At 37.0% G+C, this 23,687-nt stretch overlaps 1 protein-coding gene and 1 long non-coding RNA gene across 2 annotated transcripts; one reads left to right on the top strand and one right to left on the bottom strand.

Moving 5' to 3' along the window:
- Window positions 1–13,072: 13,072 nt before the first annotated feature.
- LOC120595011 (uncharacterized) lies at window positions 13,073–15,159 on the bottom strand. The gene is made up of 2 exons (XR_005650757.1): window positions 15,005–15,159; window positions 13,073–14,853 (listed from the first exon to the last, which is right to left on the bottom strand). It is a non-coding gene; the product is annotated as an uncharacterized LOC120595011 (long non-coding RNA).
- Window positions 15,160–15,304: 145 nt separating this feature from the next.
- PNRC1 (proline rich nuclear receptor coactivator 1) lies at window positions 15,305–19,162 on the top strand. The gene is made up of 2 exons (XM_039853298.1): window positions 15,305–15,991; window positions 18,070–19,162. Exons 1-2 carry the CDS (start codon window positions 15,452–15,454, stop codon window positions 18,511–18,513), a joined length of 984 nt encoding a protein of 327 aa, XP_039709232.1. The 5' UTR covers window positions 15,305–15,451; the 3' UTR covers window positions 18,514–19,162.
- Window positions 19,163–23,687: the final 4,525 nt, after the last annotated feature.

Here is a 23,687-nt window from a genome sequence, read left to right as displayed (position 1 = left end):
CAACATGCTGAAAATTTACACCAGCTTCTTCTTCTCTAAGAATCAGCTCCTTCAACACACACCCTTCCCCATGGGCCAGAGCCACTATTAACACCTTCACTGTTTGTCTTGCTTATCTGCTTTATAGAGGGAAGGTATAGGTGGCAGCTGTCAGTATCCCTGGCCTGGCCCCAGATACCACTTACCTTCCATCACAAGTAGCCCAGTTCTACCTGGAAGTGTGTATGTGTAGACATGAGTGACTGTATGGGCATGAATAATTGTGTGCTGCTGCAACTAGAGGCAAGAGCAATACCCTAGAGTATTTCAATAAACAGATAATGAGCCCAAATGTTGTACCTGGAACTTTCCAAGGTTTTTTCTTACATGCTAAGGAATGACCTTACCATTTCTACAGTACTTAGTCCTCTACTGACTAGTGACATCTTTTGCATTATTGCTGTGCATTGCTAATTAGGTTGCCGCAGACCATGATTATCTTGTTTAGCACAGTAATTTCCAAGTCTCAAATAGTGTTTGGTACTTAGAAAACAGTTAAAAAGTTTTAGTGAATGAAAGTTAAGTGAATGAATTCTGCTGGTCTTATTTAATGTGTACCAAAAGCATGTACTTTTCATACTAATTACACCATTTAATTAAACTGTTTATATGATGCTTACTTTTCCAAGAAGGTATATAAGCTCTTTGACAGCAGTAAATGTATATTCGTGGTTGTTTCAGATGTTCTACACAGCACCCTATATCCAACTATCTTATGGGAGTGCTCCTCAAATCCTTTTAAAGGACACATATTTTATAGTATTAAAAGCTATATCTATAATATTGCTACAGGGTGGGACATGCTTATTTTTTATTTTAGTGTCACTAATAATTTTAGAGTAGAGAAAGTTATTAGTTTAGGGTCTAATAATGGTCCCTAGTATTCAGAAAAGGTCCTAGCTAAAATGTTTGTTTACTATTTATTACATAACAAAATTGGACTACATATGAAAGAATATGTTTAACGGACCAGGTCCTCACCCCCACCCCCTCCCCCGCCACACACACACCTTATCATTTCCAACCAGAGATGCTTCACTTTTATCTGTTTAAATTCAAAGGGTTCCACAGATTTTCAACTAAATCAGGGCAGCAATGCCTGGGGAAGGAAGATGTGGTATTTCAATGAAAAACTTGGTAGACATTAAAGTAACAGGTGAATTAATAGATCCAGACAGAGGACTTTTCCACTTGGGAACAGATGTTTTCTATGTCTCTGCGAGAACTCATTTTACCTATGAGCTCAATGCATAAGTATCAGACAGAACTGGGTTTTTGTTTTTTAATATAACAACTTTATCGAGATTAAGTCGCACAATACAAAATTCATACTTTTAAAGTCTACAATTCAGTGAGTTTTACTATATTTATAGAATTACATAAGTATCACCATTAGCTAATTTTAAAACATTTTTATCAAAACAAAAACTTTGTTTTTATCCCAAAAAGAAACCTCATGCTCATTAGTAGTCACTCTCTATTCCCTCTCCTCCCCCACCCCCAGCCTTTGGCAACTACTGATCTACTTTCTGTCTCTATAAATTTGCCTTTTCTGGACATTTAATATAAATGGAACTGTACAATATGTGGTCTTTTATATGTGGCTTCTTTCACTGAGCATAATGTTTTCAAGGTTCATCCATTTGTAGCATATATCAGTATATCATTCTCTTCTATGGCCAAATACTATTTCATCGTATGGATATGCCAAGCCTTGTTTATCCATGCATTAATTGATGGACATTTTGGTTGTTTTCACCTTTTGGCTATTATAAATATGCTATGAACATTTATGTACAAGTTTGTGTGTATACATGTTTTCAGTTCTCTTGGCTATATACTTAGGAGTGGAATTGTTGGGTCATAAATAACTCTATATTTAACTTTTTGAGGAATTGACAAACTGTTTTCTAAAGCAGCTACACCATTTTATAATCCCACCGGCAGCACAAGAATTCTAATTTCTCCACATCCTCACCAAGACCTGTCATCTTCTTCCCTATTCTAGCCTAGTGGATGTGAAATGGTATCTCATTGTAGTTTTTTATTTGCATTTCACTAATAACCAATGATGTTGAACATCTTTTCATGTGCTTATTGGCCATTTAGATATCTTCTTTGGAGAAGTGTCTATTCAAATTCTTTGCCCATATTTTAAATTGAGTTATTTGTCTTTTTATTGTTGAGTTGTAAGAGTTCTTCATCTATTCTGTCCCTTAATAGATATATGATTCACAAATAATTCCTCCCATTCTGTGCATTGTATTCTATTCTTAACTCTAAACCTTGGCAAATTATTTCACTTTCATCATCTGGAAAATTAGTGGGTTCAAAAGACTCCAGGATTTACAAATTAGGATGCATACCCTGGGAGCAGACATCAGTAACCCAGGAGTAGAAGACAACAAAGATAAATGTAATTCATCTTCTGAAATGCTAATGTTATTTAAAGATTTTAAGGTAAGCAGAATCTTGTTTTTCTAAGTGTGAAAGTCTAGAGAGGAGAAATATTGTATGTGCCGAGCAAACAGAAATTTTGACACTTTTGAAAACCTGTTGGCAATGATATTGCAGTTGTGTCAAAGTAAGCTGGGAGAATGGACTTTAAAGAGATAAATTATGCCTAACTATTGGGACCTGTGAGCTGAGCATGTGAGTTCACAGCAAGCCTTAAATTTTTAAATGTATTTATTTTATGGCTTTTAACTTTTGATTACTTAAAAATCATTAACTCACGCAAATGAGCCCAATTTCCTACTGCCATTATTCTATTTTGTTCTCTTCTGTCTGATCTATTCTATTCTATCCTATCCTATCCTATCCTATCCTATCCTATCCTATCCTATCCTATCCTATCCTATCCTATTCATTAGATTGTGTTTAGTTCCACTTTCTACCATGGTCAGTCCCCTGAAAACGCAAATATATCCAAGACCCTGGTTTTCTTGATTGCTAGTGTCATCTTTTAATTTACTTCTTAGAATACAATAATTTTGAAAAACTAAATATTCTACACCAAACAGGGATATGTGGTTAAAAACAGAAAGTGTGAGTACAATTTCAGTACAAAAAGAGTTAAAAGGAAAAACCAGACAAAATAATAAAGGAATTTCAGAAAACTGGAAATCACTGAAGATTGGAATAAACATGGCATTGATTGTCCCTGCAGCACTCCAAGATGAATCTGAGAGGACATAAGGTGGTAAATACCACTTCCACAGCCACAACTACTGAATCATTAGGAAGGAGTATAAGATATTTTTAGATGCTTATTTAAAACATGGGTTTTAACCTACGGTTAATGTGCACAAATTAGAACCTTATTTTTTTCTGTTTGAGAATAGAAAATGGCAAGAGATTTTGCTTCTGTGGCTATATTTAAAAAAACAATAATATATATCTGATAAGGGCCTAGTATCCAGAATACATGAAGAAGAAGATATACAAATGGCCGATAAGCCTATGAAAAGATGCTCAACATCATCGGTTACTAGACAAATACAAATAAAAACCACAATGATAAACCACTTCACACCCACTAGGATGGCTATAATCACAAAACAAAAACAAAAACAAAAACAAAAACAAAAAAAACCACAATGAGTGTTGGCAAGAATGTACAGAAATTGGAAGCCTCATACAATTACTGGTGGGAACATAAAATGGTGGATCCACTGTGGAAATGGTTTGATGGTTCTCCAATAAACAAACAATTGCCATATGACTCAGCAATTTCTTAGGTACATGCCCCCACAAATTGAAAACAGATGGTCAACAAAAACTTGTAAACAAATGTTCATAGCTGCATTATTCATAATAGCCAAAAGGTAGGCACAGCTCAAATATCTGTCCATTAGTGGATGAATAAACAAGATGTGGCATCTTCGTTCAGTAGAATAGTATTTGACTATAAAAAGGAATGAAATACTGATATATGCTACAATATGATTAAACCTTGAAAAACATGCTCAGTGAAAAGCCAGAAGCAAAAAGCCATATATTGTACTATTGCATTTATATGAAATGTCCAGAAAAGGCAAGTCCACAGAGACAGAAAGCAGATCAGTGGTTACCAGGAACTATAGGAGGGGGGAAAGGAGAGTGACTGCTGGGCGGGTAAGGAGTTTTCTTTTAAAGTGGTAAAAGCATTCTGGAACTAGGTAGCAACTGATAGTTGCACAACATTGTGAATGTACTAAATATCACTGAATTGTAAACTTTAAAATGGTTAAATGGTAAATTTTATGTTATACATATTGCACCACAATTAAAAAAATAATCCAAACTTTCAAGATAAAAGTACATTAATTTCTTGAAACTTAGAAGAAAAGCCTTAGCAGAGAGCTATTTAGTAGAAAGCACAAACAAGAAAATTACAAATTGGTTGAAGCTCCCTAATGATTGGGCCAAGAGTGGATATCAAATATAAGCTGGGCCACTCACAGCCTTTTCTTGGGAATTTGGAAGAGAGACACCAATGGTTGGCTTGGTCATGGGACAGGAAAAAAGTAGTACCCTGAGAGTTACTAGATTGTGTTTATGCCCAGGGGCTCCTGCTCTGGGTTTGGTTAGTTTTCCATGGATTCCTTGGGCTTGGCATTCTTACAATAAATCCCATTTTGCTTGAGTTAGTTTGTATAATTTCTTTTCCATGAAACCAAACATCTAATCTCCATATGTAAGACATTTGGGTTAATAGGTATTTTAGGACATTTAAATAATGTAATATTACCAATTGTAATAGGTTCCTATTGCTGTCGTAACAAATGACTATAAATTCGGTGGCTTAAAACAACAGATACTTATTTTCTCATAGTTCTGGAGTCCAGAAGTCCAAGAGGCAGATCATACTCTCTTTACAAACTCTCCTAGAGAATCAGTTCCTTGTCTCTTCCAGCTTCTGGTGTTTTCAGGTGTCCTTTGGCTTGTGGCAACATCACTCTAATCTCTGCCTCTGAAGTCACATTGCCTCCTCCTCTTCTGAGTGTCTCATAAAGACACCTGTCATTGGATTTAAGACCCACCCAGAAAATCCAGGATGTTGTGCTCATCTCTGGGTCTGTAACTTAACATCTGTAAAGGCCTTTTTTCCAAATAAGGTAACATTCACAGGTTCTAAGGATTAGGACACTGGCATATCTTTGGGGGGTGGGGGATGTCACCATTCAACCCACTATACCAGGATGTAATGTAATGTAATGTAATATAATGTAATGTAATGTAATGTAATGTAATGTAATGTATGTTGCAGTGAAAGATATGCCCATTTTGAAGCCTACTGATACATACTGGCAATTTGTATCAGTGTTCAATGTTGCTGACATTGCTCAAAACATTTTTTGAAACTTTTCATTTGGCATATCCCATAGAACTTGAGTCACATTCTTTAGTAAAATAAACAACAATGGCCATGATAGAATTTCCTATATTTACACAGAGTAACCAGCACTTTCACATCCTTGAGACTTCGTAATGACTCTGAATTAATGTAGGTAGATCCAACTGGTGGAAGGGTTTTGTTTTCTTCTGGCCAAACTCAGTGCCTTTATTTTCTTAAAGAACAAATGTCATTTGGAGAAAACTCTGGAAAATGAGGAAGACCATCAAAATTAGGCAAACTAAATTTTTGCATCAGAATCCCCCAGATAGCATGGTTGGAAAAGTCCAAGTAATTCTCAACTCTCTCTTCTCCCTCACTCCATATCATATCAGTAAATCAAATTCTGTAACTCCACCTGGGATATTTCTCATACATCTAATCTTTTCCATTCGATTGTGCCTTAGTTCCCTCAAACCTTTCAATTAAAATATTTTCTAACTAGTCTTTCAGCTTTCAGTGTCTTGCCCTTCTTTCTACCCCTTTCAAAATATACTCACTTCTATGTGGCGTCCCTACTCATCCACTTTCTAGTATGACCTGTCCAGTTTTCCAACACCTCTGCATTATTTTCTGTTTCCCACCCATGCCTATTTAACGCACTTATGCCTCTGTGCCTTTGCTTTGACCTTGAAATCCTGTTTTTTTTTCTTTTTAATTATATATATATACATATATATATATATATTTTTTAAGTAAAATAAGTATTACAAGGCCCAAAAGAAAACTAGAGGTCTCCTGGACTCCCTCTGTACCCATTTCCTTCCTTTTCACTCCCTCCTTTCCCAGGCAACCTCTTTCAACCTTCTTACCTATTCTTTTAGTATTAACCTTCATATTTTCAAATATAATGCTAATAGTGTTGTACTTATTTTTTTGGTTTAAGGCATAAACTAATGGCTTTCTCTTATAAAAAATGAGGTTTCAGTTCTATTATTACCTAGATCCCATCTACATACATATACTTACACATATACATATATATGTAAATTTTCTTTATCCTCCTAATGTAGTTATATTTGGATTCTATTGATATTTGCTATTTACATGTAATCAGTTGTACTATGAACATATTTTTTCTTGTACCTTTTCTCTTCTTACAAATTAAAATTTTCCTTGCTCTTTCCTTGATTTAATTTTCCTTGCTTCATTTCCCATTTACCTAGCATTTATCCCCAAGCTCTCTGCTAGAAATGTATCTCTCTTCTCAATTCCTTCCAACATATTTCAGATTCTATCAATTTCATCTTATTTTTGGAAATCCTCTCTTCCCTCCCAGAATCATTCATCCTCCCGCTGCAGTCTGGGATCTAGGCCACAAGTACAGATATCATCTAGAGCTCACCTCTCACCTTTATCCTAGAAATTCTTTTCACTCTTCTCTTGTATGAGATCTCAATGTTTCCTAGATCCCATGTCTTATTCTTTCTTGATTTACTCACTTTAATGAAGTGCCTCTTCTTCTAGTAGCTTCCTGATAAAAATTGCATGGGGAGTAAATTTCTTGAGCTGTTACATATTTGCAAGAACTTTATCCTTATGATTGATTGACACTTGGGGAGTTACCTTAGTCAGTTCAGGCTGCTATAACAAAGTACCATAGACTGTGTGGCTTATAAACAATGGGAATTTATTTTTAATAGTTCTGGAGGCTGGAAGTCTGAGGTCAGGGTGCCAACCTGGCAAGAGTCCTCTTCTGAGTTACACTTGTTATTGTATCCTCACATGGTAGCGTTTTTCAAACTCATTATCTTTACATTTTACTTTCTGGGATATTACCTTAAATTTATCTTTATTTTTTCATCTTTATTATTTTATTTTATCTTTATTATTTCTGCCATGGTATTGTAAATTTTCAATAACTGTTTTTGTATTCTCTTTCTTTTATACAGCATCTTGTTTTTGTTTCACAGTTGTACTATACTCCTAATACCCTGAGGCTATTAATTAGAGGGTCTTTTTAAAGCATTCTTCCATTCTATGTCTCTGTGTCTTACAAATTCTTTTTATACCTGTTTGTTTGATCCTCAAAAATCTGGTGATCCTTGCCTGACTGCTTACACTTTAAGGTATAAGAATAAGAAGCTGATTGTAAGCTCTGTGTGCATGGCATATGTTATTGGCTAGTGGACAACAATATTGGATGATCTGGCTGGGATGTATCGAAAAAAAAACCCTGATGTCAGTATTAAACCTAAACATATTATGTGTACTTGTTGTACATGTGAATAACTGTAATATGTTAACTCGCTAGTTAGGCCAAAATATCACCCTTTTCTCTCCCTTGAAACTCAAAAAACTAATGACATTATTTTAGATACAGCATTTATAGCAATGAGTCATATTTGGCGGCAAGTCATAATCAATATCTCAGAGAAACTTGGCAAAATATCAACATCACAGCTTCGTTTTGATCTTCTCTGTGAAGGTGGATGTGGTTGTTCTTTGGCTGTGCAATCCATTCTTTTGGTTTTTCTCTCTGTGTTCAAGAATATTTAAAAAACGATATAACTCAAGGAATGTCAGTTTTTTTCTTGTAAAAATCTTAAATTTTTAAGCATAAAATAAGGTCATGGTAAAGATAACTCAGACAAGGTTGATTTGATTGTTTTGCACAAATCATAAATCTGGATATCATAAGGACATGGAAACCATCTTTCTTAAGAAGAATTAACAGAAAATCATTAGCCAATTCTCATTTTTCTTTTTATGTTTTGGGGCTACAAGCTACAAAAAAAAAAAAAAAAACCACAAACATACAAACAAACCAAAAAAAAAACTCTACACAATCTCACTTACGCTTGAAAATCATAAGCATTTCTCTAAAACAAGTAACCTGTCACCATCACATAGTTGAAAGAGCCTTAGTGTCTGAAATTCTACTTTATATTACCCTAAGGTCAAATACTGTAAAAATTAGGGCACTGTAGTATTTTGTAAAAATGAAATATGTTGTTTTCCTCATGGAATTTTAACTGACGAGAAGGATAGGATTAAACTGACTGTTCTGGGACCTGAAAAATAAAGGAGATTTGATAGGGTGTGTTTCAATTCATTTTCTTTAATTAATTTTAAGTTTCTTAGAAGTAGATTAACTCCTATTTTCTGGAAATGTCAAATGAAATAGGCAAAGATAACCAAACTGATTAAAGTAATGGATTTCCACATTTTTGTACTGAACAAGAGTAAGAACATTTTTTCTATCAGGGGTTCAGAAGCAAGAAAAAATAGCTTAATTGTTGTGGGGCTCTTTTTTTTTTAAAGACAAAACAAAACTTTCAATTAATTTGTCTTTAAAATAAAGAACATCCAAAATAAAACCTTACTAAACCACGGAAATCATATTTTCTCTTTAAATTAACCCTTTGGATTTTCACATTCCTGTCAAGGCTATCATTTTTCTCCAGATCAACCAGATTGAAAGTCTGGGAGCCATCTTTTACTTTTACTTTCCCTTCTCCTTACCTTTCCTCATCCTCATACTTCCCACCCTGTCTGGTCTCTTCACTAGACTCCTGTTGTCAGTCACCATGTCTTAGGCTTTTATTCCCATGTTCACTTTTCCATTTCTTCTGAACTATCTTAGCCCAAATCCTCAGGTCCCTCACAGCTAAATTATTGCCATTTGTCTCACTGCCTCCAATCTATGTTTAGAAGAGTTTCAAGTTTATTTGCTTAAAGAGTCAGATAAGTAAAGGAGTGAATGTGCTGGATGAGCACATGCCTTGTTTTAAAAAGGCAGTCTCTACTATGCTCCAGTCAATTGTTGCTGTACCAGAGATGATGGGACACTGTTGCTAGAAATCCAATTTTTCAAGTCAGAGATCCCCACAGTTTCCATAGGTTGTCTCACTTCCCTTGGATTCCTGGGAATTGCAGGTAGAAGAAGGCTGCTTTGCGCCTAGAAAGAAGGTTATACAATGTACTGGGCTGGCCACACTTCTCAATGCTAGTAATGTCCGCAGTCCCTGAAGCGATCCTCAGTGGCTCCTTATATATAGGTGCCTCGCCATTCTGGCTCATCTTCCTAGCCAGAAGCCACCCAGAGGAGGTCTAGTAAGAAAGTTCTGCTGAACCAGGATTATGGTGATGAATCATCTAATCATCCAATCTGGACCAATCAATTCCTCTCTCTCTGGAATTTGAACTTTGAATAAATACTGAATTAATTGGTAGTGACAGTATAAGTGGAAATACATGAAAAGCACAGATAGTGGGTGAGTCATTGCAATGACAGAGCATTGGAGTAAGGATCAACAAATGTCTGCTAAGGAGTGACAAAATAATTGAGTACTAGGGTTGCTCCAGATTCTGAATTAATTTTGAGTTTCCAAACTTCATTCCAGATCTTTTAGGCACTGTATTATAATTCCTATTCCTCCCATGAGTTCTTGATATAAAGTTTTTCCTGGGATGCTATGAGGCCTGCTATGTGGTTGATCTTCACGTCTTCCTTATGTCCACGTGTGTATATCCTTAAAATAAACACCCCATTACTTTAGGTAACCTGAGTGAATTCTTGTGATGAAAAAAAAACTAACAATATATACAATGCTCTTTTTTTTATTAATAAATAATTTTACTAAAACCTTGATAAATTATAAAATGCTGTCCCAGTTGCTTCTCTTCTGTGCTCCTCGGCCCCTATCTGTACTGACGCAGAAAATTGTTCTGGAATATTTGTTAAAAACACTAGTTACTAAGTAAAAGTAAATAAAAATGTGCCAATATTCTATAGAGTGTGTTCTGTCACACACACACACACACACACACACACACACAGCATTAAATTTCTGATAACTTGATCTAGAAAAGTTGCAAGCAGGGACAAACATAGATGTCCTCAAGTTTTACAAGGAGCTTAAATCATGAGAAAGACAATAGCTCTCCACAGAACACTGTGAAGCAGGAATTACGTTTCAATTTCATGCTTTGAATATTTAAGGGAGGTGAGATGAAATAAGGACAATGAGAACAGTAGGAAAAATAAAAAGAGAAAAAGGAAAGACATGAGAGACAAAGTAGAGGAATCAGATGTCAAGGACAATGAAGTGATTACAGAAATGACAAATGATAAGTCATATAAGGATTATACATGAGGGCATAAATTGTAGTTAAAAATTTAAGATAATGTTGGGAAGAAAACTAATTTTTTTTACAATAGAATAAATGTTTAAAATGATTTCATAGTGTTAAAATTAAATTAGAATTTTAAAAAGCCAACAGACTCATACTTTAAATGTCTTCCAATTTTGTTCAAAATTGGTCCTACCAGTGATATTATCCTAATCCCATGTACTCATGCAGAATAATCTCATCTTCATCATTGATGCTTAGATTTTGCCACTAATATTTTTCTTCATTTAAAGGAACAAGGGTTCCTGATATAACAGCTCATTCCATGTTTTGGGTCAGAGGAAGATAAAGATAATCTGGAACATCTTGTTGTTTATATAAAAAAGGAATGTTTCAAAAATGTCTGGGAGAAGCGCTAAAGAGGTCATAGGACCATTTTAAAAGGCCTTTCATGGCCAAGCTCTAAAGGTTTGAGCAAAAAAGAGAAAATGATTATAGATAACTGAAACTATGCCAACCTGTGAATGTCCATAATGATTTCCCAAAGGAAAAAGTTTACAATTTAGTAATAGGTAGTTTGGCTATAAAGATGGTGAATGTGGTAATATAAATATGTTAATTTTTTTTAAAGTTGAATAAATATGGAATTATATATACTTTTTTATCTAAAGCATATATTAATTTATAAAGCATAGATAGGCCATTTCTCTAATTGTGAAAGTACGGAGGGATGAATACAGGGAACCGGGAATCAGCAAAGCAGTCCTCAACAAAAAATAGTAACTATACCAACAATAGAAAGAACTGCCCCACATCATTTGTCATACATAAAAACCTAGGTAGAAAAAAGATCCAACATTTAATCAGCACTGAGATCATAAAATGACCAAGTAGAAAATTCAATAGTGTTTCAAGATGATGATTTGTCAAATGTTGTGAAGATGACAGCTGATTGTGTAGATGCCTTCCCTGTCTCATAAAAGATGAGACCTTTCAATGGTCTCAAAATCAGCTGCAAAAAATTAATAGTCTAGGTCAGTATACGATAGGAAACTGAGTTCTGTAAGGTGGCCAAATGAAACTTTAAAAATACACCATTTCAGGAAAGACATTGGGTTCCATTCTGTGAACGGTGAAGAATTTAAAAGTTTCATCATTGTATAAAAGGAGAGCCAGCCAGAAGGTACAATCAGGCCTGTGACCCAACTAAAGTTCCATTGGTTGAAACCTCAGCTGGTCTAAACATGCTTTTTCTTTTGGTTTTACATCTAGAATGAAAATAGAATCAAGTATCCATAATATTATCATACCCCAAAGCTGCTACTAGCCCTTTTATTTTTATTTTTTCCTTCTTTTCTTTCTTTTTCTCTTTTTCTTTCTTTTTTTTTCTTTCTTTTTCTTTCTCTCTCTCTCTTTCCTTCTTTCTTCTCTCATTCTCTCTCTTTCTTTTTTTATTATTTGTTAACACCTACAGCACCCGGTATTCCTAGGTGATCTCCATGCTACAAGCCCTTTTAGACATCTTTGTACCAATTAGGAAAAGATATCTACCCCTTCCTCCAGGTGGCCCAGCGCCTGGAAGATGACTTTAAGAGCAGAGAGTGAGAGCCGTCTTTCAGTTTCCCCTCTGCCTTTTCAGTCACCCTTGTGCAAAGCACAACCTGCACAGGCCTGATGTCCCCCTTAGGGAGGTTTAAGAAATAAACATGTGGTAAAATTACTGCAACCCCAGAAAGGTTTAAGTATAGGGATAATGAAGACATTAATTACAACCTATAGGAATAATAGGTTAGTGTAAATTTTTCATTATTGTGAAAATTTGTGCATATTTTGTTTGCTTTTAAATATAAACCTTATAATTTTAATTAAACTTTTTAGAGTATGTTGTTGAAATAAGGTTTGTGATCAATGCTTAAATGTCAGGGAAATTTTTATTTGTTAAATTAAACATCTTGATTTCCTGGTTGTCTTCAATGCTTAGAAAAATATTATTTCATAGATTTGAAAGATTAATCATTTGAGTATTAAGGAAAGTGCAAATTGGAATAAGTGTTCCCTTTTTCAAACATACAGGTGTCATTTAGAGCTTAGACATTTACAGTCTAAGCAACAATAGGTAGAGGAAATGGAAATAAAGTCACAGTAATGTGGGAAGAAAGACATTTAGAACAGAAGACAAAGATGATATTCAAGGTAGAGAAAGGGAAAGGAGGACAGAAATAAAAATGGGAGAGGGATAAAGATAGGAGACGACACAGGAATTCAGAGGGCTTTTAAATATTAATGCAGGTAAACTGCTTATTTCACACATGGCCTTTATCTTTTTCCCTGCTCTTAACAGCTGGTTTACTTTTCAATTGTTTTATTTTTTTTAGTAAGAAACCTCCTTTAAAGAAACTGTTGATTGAACAAAAATAAAACCAAGGCATGCAATGGAACAAAAATCTTCGAGAACCCTGAGAGACCTCCCAAGATTTACTTTACCCTTGGAATATCTTGCTACTTCCATATTGGCTTTTTGAACCCAGACAAGAGCATCTGATCTTTTCCTTTATATCATACGGCACAGATGAAACCAGATTTGAATATTAAAATTAGACTTTACTAAAGACTAAGAGTTTATAGGAACTATATACAAAGAGTAACATGAAATCCAACAATCTGATTTATAAACCCTGATTGCTCTCTTCTGCTGGTCCATTCCAGTTCTCAGTCTCTTAAGTGGTGGCCACCATTTTAGCACCATTCACCAGGTGGCCACAGCTGCAAGGTTATCTTTCATAAAATACAGAATCCAGGAGGCCTACCCTTCAGGCCTCAAAAGGATAAACTAAATACCACACAATAACTCCTTCATCCAAGAGATACAGACAATAATAGGTGTGTCCTTGATCAAGGGCCCCATTGAACTGTCAATTAGCAGCCCTCCTCCCTTCTCCTCTCCCCCAAGGTATATTATTCCCCAGGACAATGTGATATTATTCCCCTCCCCCACACTCATAAAGTTAAACTTTAGGTCCTGGGATATAGTGAAAAGTGTACTGGACTAAGCATTAGTAATTCAAATGATTTTAGTCCCTGACTCATTATGTGCCCGTAGGCAAGTCACTTTATTTTTAGAGGCTTTTTAAACATCCCATGTAAAATAGAACCTATTTCAACCTATTCTAAAGGATTGGAGTAATTCTTTACAGAATCAGAATGAGATAACATGAAAATGTGCTTTGAAAAAGTAGAAACGCTTGTAAAAAAGAATTATCTCATTCCATAGGTTCCTTAATATTTGCCTGCTCTTCTCCACCAACTCTTGTGAGGCCATTCTCACAAGATCCTAAACCCAGCTTCAATCTGCAGACCTGAGGAGTTGAATTAAAGGCTCTCTATCATCTCTTACAGCTCTGTAAGTATGTGATTCCCATTTATCCAATGAACAGGAGCACTTACTATATATTAAGTAGTGGAAACAAAAAAAAAATGAGTAAAATGCAGCAAATATAAAATCCAGCAATCAATAACGATGAAATATAGTATTAAAAGTTCATATAGTTATTGAGAAGCATTATTCTGCATATTCCCTATGTCCAACTTTGTTATCAATCATAAAACACCAAGAACTACAAAGCTGAACAATATGGCTTAGAGGTTGTAAGGATACAGAGAAGTGTAAAATTATTGTGGTATTCTAAAAACCTACAACGTAGTGTGGCAGGTGGTACAATGACGTTAAAACTTTATTCTTGCCAAGTGTGGACTGGAGCTCAAAATCTGATATTAACTTCCTGTATAACGTTTGACAAGTACTTTTTGCCTAAGTCTGTTTCCTCTCCTGTAAAATGAGGATACAGTACCTATTCCTTAGGGTTGTTGTGAAGTTCAAGAAAGTTACGTAAAGAACAGTTCTTGGCACATAAATGGTTGATAAATAGCCACAATTCCTTTTAAGCGTGAGCGCAGTGCGGGGATACGAAGAGAGTCAGATTTCTATCAACAATCAGCTAGCAAAATACACTATGTTGCAGAACTGTTTCACTTTCTCTTAAAGACGCAAGCTTCCTCCATTGCTTCCTACTCAGTATCAGGCACCGTTTTGCGATCCCAAAGTCTTACTTACAGTCCTTCAAGTATGAAGATAGTAAAATTTCCAAAGCCCAGTTACGGATTTATGGAAAACTTTTTATATATTAAGGGGCCAATTTCGGTTAGTCACTCCCTTAAGTCTTACTCCGATTACCTTGGCTACTGCGCAGCGTTGCTCAGCCAAGTAAATGAAAAAAGCGTGAGCTGCTCCTCACCGAATATAAATGTGGACTGATTTTCTTCACGATTGCTAGGAGAGAAATCTCCATAATGTACTTTGAAATCTTAAAAGAAAACGAATAATAATGCTATTATGTTAGGCTTGAAATAGATTACTTCCCCAAGGTCAGTGGCGTCGAAGCTTACAAATTCTCCCTCCCGCCCGCCCGCCCCCAAAACCCATTAACAAATTCTGCCTAGATCTAGCAGTCTGACCTCTGCCTTCAGGGTAGGGTGCGGGGGCGGTGAGAAAGAAGAAAGGTGGGGGAGGTGGGGCCGAAACGGAACTTCATTGTTCGCGGGACCGACTCTTCCCGAAAGGGCCCGTTGGCGGCGCCTGCGCTGTGCGCGTTCTTTGTGCCCGGCTGCAGCAAGCTGGTTGTTTGTGTGTGTCTCTCAGAGGAGGTGGAGGCGAAGCCGGAGGGGCGTGGCCTGCCCTGTCGAATTCTGATTGGGCTTTCGTAGGGAGATGGGCGGGCGTGGGGGCGGAGCCTCTGATAACAACACTCGGGCTGGAGCTGAGGCTATTTGTTGCTGCGCCGCCACCCCCGAACCATAGTCCGCGCTCCTCTCGGGCTCTGCTTAGCAGCAGCCGTCACCGGCTTTCATCTCTGGCTTTACTTGCTCCTTCTCTTCCTGCTGAGCCACTTTCCTCCCAGCACTATGACCGTCGTCTCCGTCCCACAGCGGGAGCCGCTTGTCCTGGGCGGCCGCCTTGCGCCCCTTGGCTTTTCCGCCCGCGGTTACTTCGGCGCCTTCCCGATGGTGACCACGGCTCCGCCGCCTTTATCCCGGATTCCGGACCCCCGGGGACTGCCCTCCACCCTCTTTCTCCCTCAGTTCTTAGCGGGAGACGGTCCCTGTCTGACCTCTCAACCTCGCGCTCCAGCACCTCTGCCCAACTGCAGCCTCGCCTCGGCGGGGATCACTCCTCGGGCCGCGCCAAAGAAGCGGCGAAAGAAGAAGGTGAGGGCCAGCCCGGCGGGGCAGCTGCCTAGCCGCTTCCACAAATACCAGCAGCACCGGCCGAGCCTGGAGAGCGGGCCGAGCCCCTCAACGGGCCAGAGCGGAGCGCAGGAAGTCCCGGGCCAGGCCGCCGCCTCGGTCCCGGATCCTGCAACCGCAACCCGAACTGAGGAAGCGAGTCCTTTTTCTGGTCCGCTGCTGCCCGCGGCTCCGGGCCAACCCTCGTTCAGAAGAGAGGTAAATGCCGCGAGGGGACATGGAGACCGTTGGGGAGTTCCGGCACTTAAAGCACGGGTCGGGTTTGGGGCCCTGCACTAAGGCGATCGGGAAGGGGGGCCGAGGTGAGGGGCGGCTGTTTACTCGGGAGGGAAGTTTCCGTGACGCCTGCTCTGTTCTTGCTGAGGGGCAGAAAGGGGAGGGGGAGGTATGCGGTAGCGCTGCTGATTGGCTCCCGGGACCCAGCCAATGAGAGCAGCGGCTGCGCCCCAGCAACAGCCCCGATTTAGAAGGCTGGCGGCGTTCCAGGGGGTTTCGGCGTTCGGGGCGCCGGGTGAGGTGGGAGGAAGGGGGCCCGCGGGATGGTGACGTCAGCGCGCGCTACGTGCGGAATCTGGCGCCCATGAAGAAGGCGCGGCCGGTCAGGGTTGTAGGGGAAGGGGTGGGGGCCTGTCTTCAGCTTCCTGACCTTGGGGAGCTCCAAGACTAGTCCGCAACGCGCGTGTACACACTCAGCACCTCTCTGGTGAGGGATTTGGAGTGGGCTGCATCGGCCTTATTCTGAACGGCTTACTTTTGGCTGAGCTGTGAGGGAGCCAATCCAACTGGGGCTTTGCTCCTCGCCAGGCCAACCTACTTAGCAGTAATTTTTAACTTTCAAAGTTGGCAGGACCGGCGGCAGAGTTCTTCCCTCTTTGAAGCGATATATTTTGTGTGCTAATCAGTCTGTCGGATGGCTGGAATTTATTAACAATTCCCACTGTGTACTGTAACGGACTTTCTTAATGGAAGTTAAGTTTTATTTTTGGGGTTCAGACTGGTGAAATTTTCGAAAGAAAAGATGATGTCCAATTGCCGTGCTGTTGGACTAGGATAAAATTGATAAACGGGATCAAATTACTAAAAGGACCTGAAATTAAAGTAAGCTTTATACCAAAAGATTTTTTTCTTTATTTTAAGCTTTTTTATAATCGAAAATAAGTTACTGCCCTTTGTTGAAAGGATATTGCCCCGAGAGTGGCAGCTTATGTAGCTGTGCTTTGGAAAAATTAAATTTGTCCGCTGTAATTTCTTAAATTATCTTAGATTTCTTTCAAGTTTTACAATTCTATGGCCCTTATGAAATATTAGTGATAATCAAAAGGGGTTTTTTATGTTTTTTGCTTCCTGGTCAGTAAGATTCCTTTCTCTTCTAGAATGGTATTAAAACCAGGGAGCTCTGTTGGCAATTGCCCTTTTAACATGGAATGTTTCTTTTCTATTTTTAAGTCCTGCTTCCCTACCATATTACAAGTGTTGGAAGGGCAATATTTAATATTTTCCATCCAGTCATGCCTTCCTATAAGGATCACTTGAGTTAGGAAAGTGATTAGAATTAGTGCAGCAACGTTCTTGAAGCCGTTGTGAAACCAGAAAGTTGTAAGCGGGCAGGAAACATTTTTCTGATTTGTTAAAAGTGTGTCTAACTGGAAAAGATGATAAAGAGTGATAAGTATTTTAGTAATTGTGTTTTTATTTTAGTATTTAAATTTCTGAAAATTTTTGTTTTCAGAGGCTAGGAAATAATTTTTCTGTGTGTACTTAGTAACTTATCAAAATACTTCACTTAAAATCTAGCTCCTAATAAAATTTTTATTCTGTCTTAAAGGTAAATAGTATGTTTATTAATATAGTTTTTAACCAGATTCTGAACCAACCAAAATGAAAGCATTAGAAAATGTTCTTGGCAACATCCTATTGTAAAAACACCTTTGTCAGAAACAGGGTTGGCATGTGTATTTGGAAGATAGCTCATTACTCTTCCTTACATTTATGGAAAGATGGACTTGGGGTTACTTTGGGTGTTTTACTTTGACATTTTACAACTTGCTTATTTATTACATACTAGTAACTGGTGATTATTTTTAGTGGTAAACCAAATTAGGTATATGCATATTTGAACATCCAATGATAAATAAGTGCAGGGAGCATGTATGTTTTTAACCAAGACGGTGAACTAAAGTCCAGGGTAACTTAAATACATTGGATATATGGTGTGAAGTTCATGACTGATTTTTATCATGAGACTATACTCACATTTATGTTCCTTGTCTTTGTAGGTTTTAAAATCAAACATGGGAAAATCAGAGAAAATCATCATTCCCCACGGGCAGCTTGTTCATGGTATGCACTTGTTTGAACAACCAAAGATAAACAGACAGAAAAGCAAATATAATTTACCACTAAGCAAGATCACCTCTGCAAAAAGAAATGAGAATAACTTCTGGCAGGATTCTGTTTCATCTGATATAATTCAGAAGCAGGAAAAAAAGCCTTTTAAAAATACTGAGAACATTAAAAAAAAGCATTTGAAGAAATCAGCATTTCTAACTGAAGTGAGCCAAAAGGAAAATTATGCTGGGGCAAAGTTTAGTGATCCACCTTCTCCTAGTGTTCTTCCAAAGCCACCTAGTCACTGGATGGGAAGCACTATTGAAAATTCCAACCAAAATAGGGAATTGATGGCAGTACACTTAAAAACTCTTCTAAAAGTACAAACTTAGATCTCAGATTTCAGTATATATGTAAAACAGTTTTTCCAAAATCTCTGGACGCTTGAAAAGAAAATTGGTACAGAAGTGGAAATTTGCCTTGTTGCAACCTACAAGTGCAAAAAATGAGTTTAAAAAATTACAGCTTGTATTATATTTTATATTTTGTAAATAATGTATACCATGTTATTATGTGTATATTGTTCATACTTGAGAGGTACATTATAGTTTTGTTATGAAAGTATGTATTTTGCCCTGCCCAAATGGTAGGTGTTTTGTATATATACAATGAAGAAATTTTAAGTGTGCTGAGGCACATGGAAGACCAATCTATTTGCACAAGGTACTGAGAGATTTTTCTCAAGAAACAACTGTCAAATCTCAAGGTGAAGATCTAAATGTGAACAGTTTACTAATGCACTACTGAAGTTTAAATCTGTGGCACAATCATTGTAAACATGGGTTTGTCTATTCTCAAAATTGATTTCTGCCTTCTAATCTGTAATTACTGGAAAACTATTCCCATTCTTACCAAACTTAATTTCTGGTTTTTGGATTATATTCATATTCAAATTTAAAATACTGCTAATTTTAATGCCAACAAAATTGGTTGTAATCAAATTTTTAAATAATAATAATTTGGCCCCCCCCCTTTAAACTAGTCTTGACTCTTTGTGTGTGACTGTTTTTCATCTTTGAACGTGTAACTAGGAGATGGATTTTAACTATTTTACTGGCTAAATGTCTTTAACTATTTCTTTGCTCTGAAATTTAGAGGGTACAATAATTTAACACTACTACCTCTAAGGGGAGGAATTCCCCATGTTACAAGTAGAAATGGTTGTGGTTAAAAGTAAAGCCAGAATATCTTTTTATATATGAGCTGTTTTATAAAGTACTATTTGACTTAAACCACACCATACATTTTCAGTGAAAGAAACTTGAATGGTAATACTTGAATGAAAACAAGCATAATGGATATTAAAATAGATGAAAGTTTGGATTCTGAAGCTTGCCTGAAGGTAAATATGGCAGCTTATATATTTTCGTTAAAATTCAAACTTTGATTTTTACACAATAGTACATAAGGTCTATCTCAGTAAGAAATTCTGAAACAATTTAACCTATGTAGTTTTTAGTTATACACAGCTAAAGTTTATTTCAAATAACAAAAAAAAAGTTCTTCTGATTAATTGGGCAATATTTAGATGTGAAAAGGACAAGAGTGTTAAGAGAGTATATGTAATTTTATAGGGTAGACTGAATAAGAAAGGTGCTACCATCCTTACTAGAAAAAAATAAATGGAAGAGTCTCAGGTGTTATTTCCTGTACCATTTGGTTCATACAGGAGAGAAGGAAGACACTGAACTTTCTGGATGTACGAAGGTGAGTAGTATGGGCACCTTAGAATCATTATCGACTTGATGAGCAGTGCGAAAAGGGTATGATAACTTGTATTATAGCTGCCACAGAATCTGAGGATTAGTAATAGATGTGCTCTCATATAGATGTAGCTCATAATGTAACCCAGCCAACCATTATTCTTTGGCACTGGCTAGAACATGCTTTGTTATATGTAGAGAGCTATGCTTACTACACATTGATGTATGTATATATATACACACATACCCTCCCCCCCACACACACACTTTAAAAAATGCAGTTAGAAAAACTAGAAAGGTGAAGTTTCAGCCTCATAAAAGACTTTCTGAGTGATAACACTTGTAAAGAGGATGGATAGAACTTTTAAAGGCATGACAGGAAATAGATATGAGAGTCATAGGTTTTATAGTTTGAAGTGTGAACAAAATTGGTTGAATTAGACGATAATATTTAGGGAGAAGGAATTAACAAATTTGAAAAAAGTTTTGATGTTACAGTAAAATTCTATTTAGCACCCTTAGTCTCTTCAGGCTGCTATACAAAATACCAGAGACTGGGTAGCTTATAAACAGAAATTTCTCGGTTCTGTAGGCTAAGAAGTCCAGCAGATTTGGTATCAATTGAAACCTTGATAGTTGGTGTCTTCATTGTGTCCTCACATGGCAGAAGGGTGAGGGAGCTTTTTTAGGGGCCCATTTTCTAAGGGCACTAATCACATTCATGAGGATCTGCCCTCATGACCTAATCACTTCCCAAAAGCTTTGCTTCCTAATACTATCATCTCAGGGTTAGGTTTCAATGTGAATTCAGACCATAGTGCAACCCAATTATTCTGCCACCTTTTTCTCCCATTGGAGTCCCTTGTAATATTTCATCCAATGTTCCTGTAGTTAGCTTCAGACTTAAATTTTAACTAGAGGCCTGAAAGGGGTCTTGTAGAGCTGTGGAAAGTTTATAGTATATGAATGGAAAAAATTGTTACATGCGATGGTACTTCACTACAGGATACCAATATATGCTTGGTATTTTGAAGCTGCTTTTAGATAGGTCTGTACAATGATAGCAAGTTTATTCAACTCATACCGTTGACGAAGTGACATACAAATACAGCTGCTTATATTTGCACTAATCTTAGTGCTAAGTCTTAGTGTCCTCGTAGGCAAATAAAGGAAAAAGGTAATGACCAAACTACATTATTAAAAGGTTGACAAGGGCCATTTTTTTTCCAACTTAAAGGTAGTTTATATGTTAAAATGTAACTTTTAGGGTGGTTTATATGGTTTATATGTTAAAAGACTGGAATGTAATCTACATTTTATCAGGACCAGCATTTAGGTTTTTAAGCATCGTACTATGTATGTAATCAATCACCCCTTCACAATTTTTAATATAAAGTACTATGCTGTACAAATACAGGATTTGATTGACCTGAAATTTAACAGTATAGGTGGGTGGGCAAGAAATGACAAATATAAGTAAAATACAAGCTGGAACTCCTTAACCAAAATGAATGCCTGAAGAAGTAAAAACTAAAGTCCTTGGCCCTCCCAGAAGGTAGTGACTAATTCTGGTAAGGATTGTCTGGTTGGGAATCTGACAGAAGTAGCATTGAGTTGAGGCTTCAAATAATAGTATTTGACAGGCAAAGAAGAAAATTGTCAGGTAAAAATCTAAGCAGATGGTGGATAAAAATGGAATACCCACCCAGTGGCTCAGGAGAATTGCAAGGAAGATTCAGTGTATTGAACGTTATTAGAGTAACAATATGAAGGGCCTTGAGTATCATGCTGAAGAGTTTCAACTTTGTTAAGCATTGCAGAGCAATAGGTTTATGAGCAAGGGAATGAGATTCCTGCTTCAAAAAAATGTGAAGATAAAAATGTGTAAAGGGAAAGCTTAAGATGGCCACGTTAAGAGCCTAAAGGACATTAACAGAGGGAACATAGAAGCATGGACTTATTTGAGACATGTTTTGGATGTAGATTTAAGAATTGAGCAACTGAGTGGAAAGTAAGAAAAGTGTTTTGAAATTGAGCAGTTAGGAAGATAAAATTAGCAATTAGGGAATTCTGGAGGGGGATCATTTTACAGAGGAAGATAATCTTGATTTGCTTTGAGAGGTGTATGTAGGATATCCACGTGGAAATACACAGCAAGTAGACTGATGTACAACTAGAGGTACAACTTTGGGTAATTGTGCATGGAAGCACAAATTACAAAATAAAAATGGAACCGAAATACTTTTGTCTTCCTGTAGCCTCTCCTTTTTCCCTCATGAGGCTTAACACATTTACCAGTGCTCTTGACCTCATCCTTTCTGCCTCCTATGGACTCAACAATTGTTGAATTAAATATTTTCTCGCAGAGTATTATATGGTGGCTGGTCCTCTACGTACCTGTAAACATCTGCCTACGTAAGCAGACAGTTCTAATTTAAGTTCTGAATTCTGATAGCATGAACTCATTTGGTGTAGGAATAAAACTTCCTTCCCTTTTCTTAGTCCAAGATTTGAAACTGGGTAAAACTGACCTTTTATAATTGTCTTTTTGTACATCTCTCTTCTCCTAATGACCCTCTTATTAGATTGAATACATTATTCTTCAGAGAGTGGAAGGCCTTCCAACTCCCATGCCAGGAGTCCCCAACTCCTGGGCAGTGGGACTGTTAGGAACCGGGCTGCACAGTGGGAGGTGAGTGAGGAGGCAAAGCTTCATCTGTATTTGCAGTGCTCACCACCACCTCAGTTCCACCTGAGATCATCAGACTTTAGATTCTTATATAATCACTGGTCTCTGGTGCCAAAAATGCGGACCACTGGTCTACGCAATTGACAGCTGCTTCAAGTTGAAGGACTAAAACATACATACACTTGGGCATGAAAGGTTGATAGTTTCATCATCTTGTATACTCTTAAATTTTTGAATGACATAGCTGAATTAAAATATATTTTAAAATCACAGGCCTACCTTGCCTAACATCTGATCCCTGAGCCAACTCCTCCAAGCTTTTTGCACTTTGTTCCTCTCTCTTGAATCCATCTTTCAAAAAGTCCCAAATACAACTGTTTTCAAACAGAAAGAGTATGTCTGAGGCAGAACTGTGTAAGCACAAATCACATAATTCAGGAACTACTTGTTTTTAAATCAAAGGAAATTCGAGAGTACATTTTATAGAATGGTATTTATAAACAACTTAATCTTTGAAAGAAACTTGAAACTTTTAGATAGGATTTTCTGAAGGTATGGGTGGATGGAGTTTAAGAGTTTAGGGACAACCTATTTTATATTGAACTAAACCTTTTCTTTAAATCTCTTGGATTAGATTGTTTTCAATTAATCTGGCAGTTTTCAGATTACTTTTCATATCCTTTGCAATTCTCTTGGAGTTCTAAATTAAATATGCTAAAATATATGATGTTTTTACTCCTGGAATTACATTTGCCAAACTTAAACTTATAAAAAAAAATTGAATTACAATTTAAGATTTATAAAAGGTACTGCATTTGCTGATTTCTCGGTGAAAAATTAGAATTCATTTTCTAAGCAATTTATAGTAATATTTCCTTAGTGTAGAACTGGAGACACAAATTTAAAGTTCACTGTTAGAGAAATAGCTTACAGTGGCATTAGTCTCTGAATTAATGATCTGAAGGGACAAATTGTGAGGACTGGCAAAAGCAAGCTTCCGCAATAATAATGGAAAATCCGATGTATATTTGTCAAAGGAGGCTAAATATTCTACCCAAGCTCCATTTAATTAGAAGAGATCATGTATCTTGAAGGTATAATAGCTTAAAAGACA

The sequence above is a fragment of the Pteropus medius genome, unplaced genomic scaffold (genome assembly GCF_902729225.1).
Source record: "Pteropus medius unplaced genomic scaffold, Ma_sr-lr_union100, whole genome shotgun sequence".
NCBI lineage: Eukaryota > Metazoa > Chordata > Mammalia > Chiroptera > Pteropodidae > Pteropus > Pteropus medius.
This window is presented reverse-complemented; position numbering and strand designations above follow the sequence as displayed.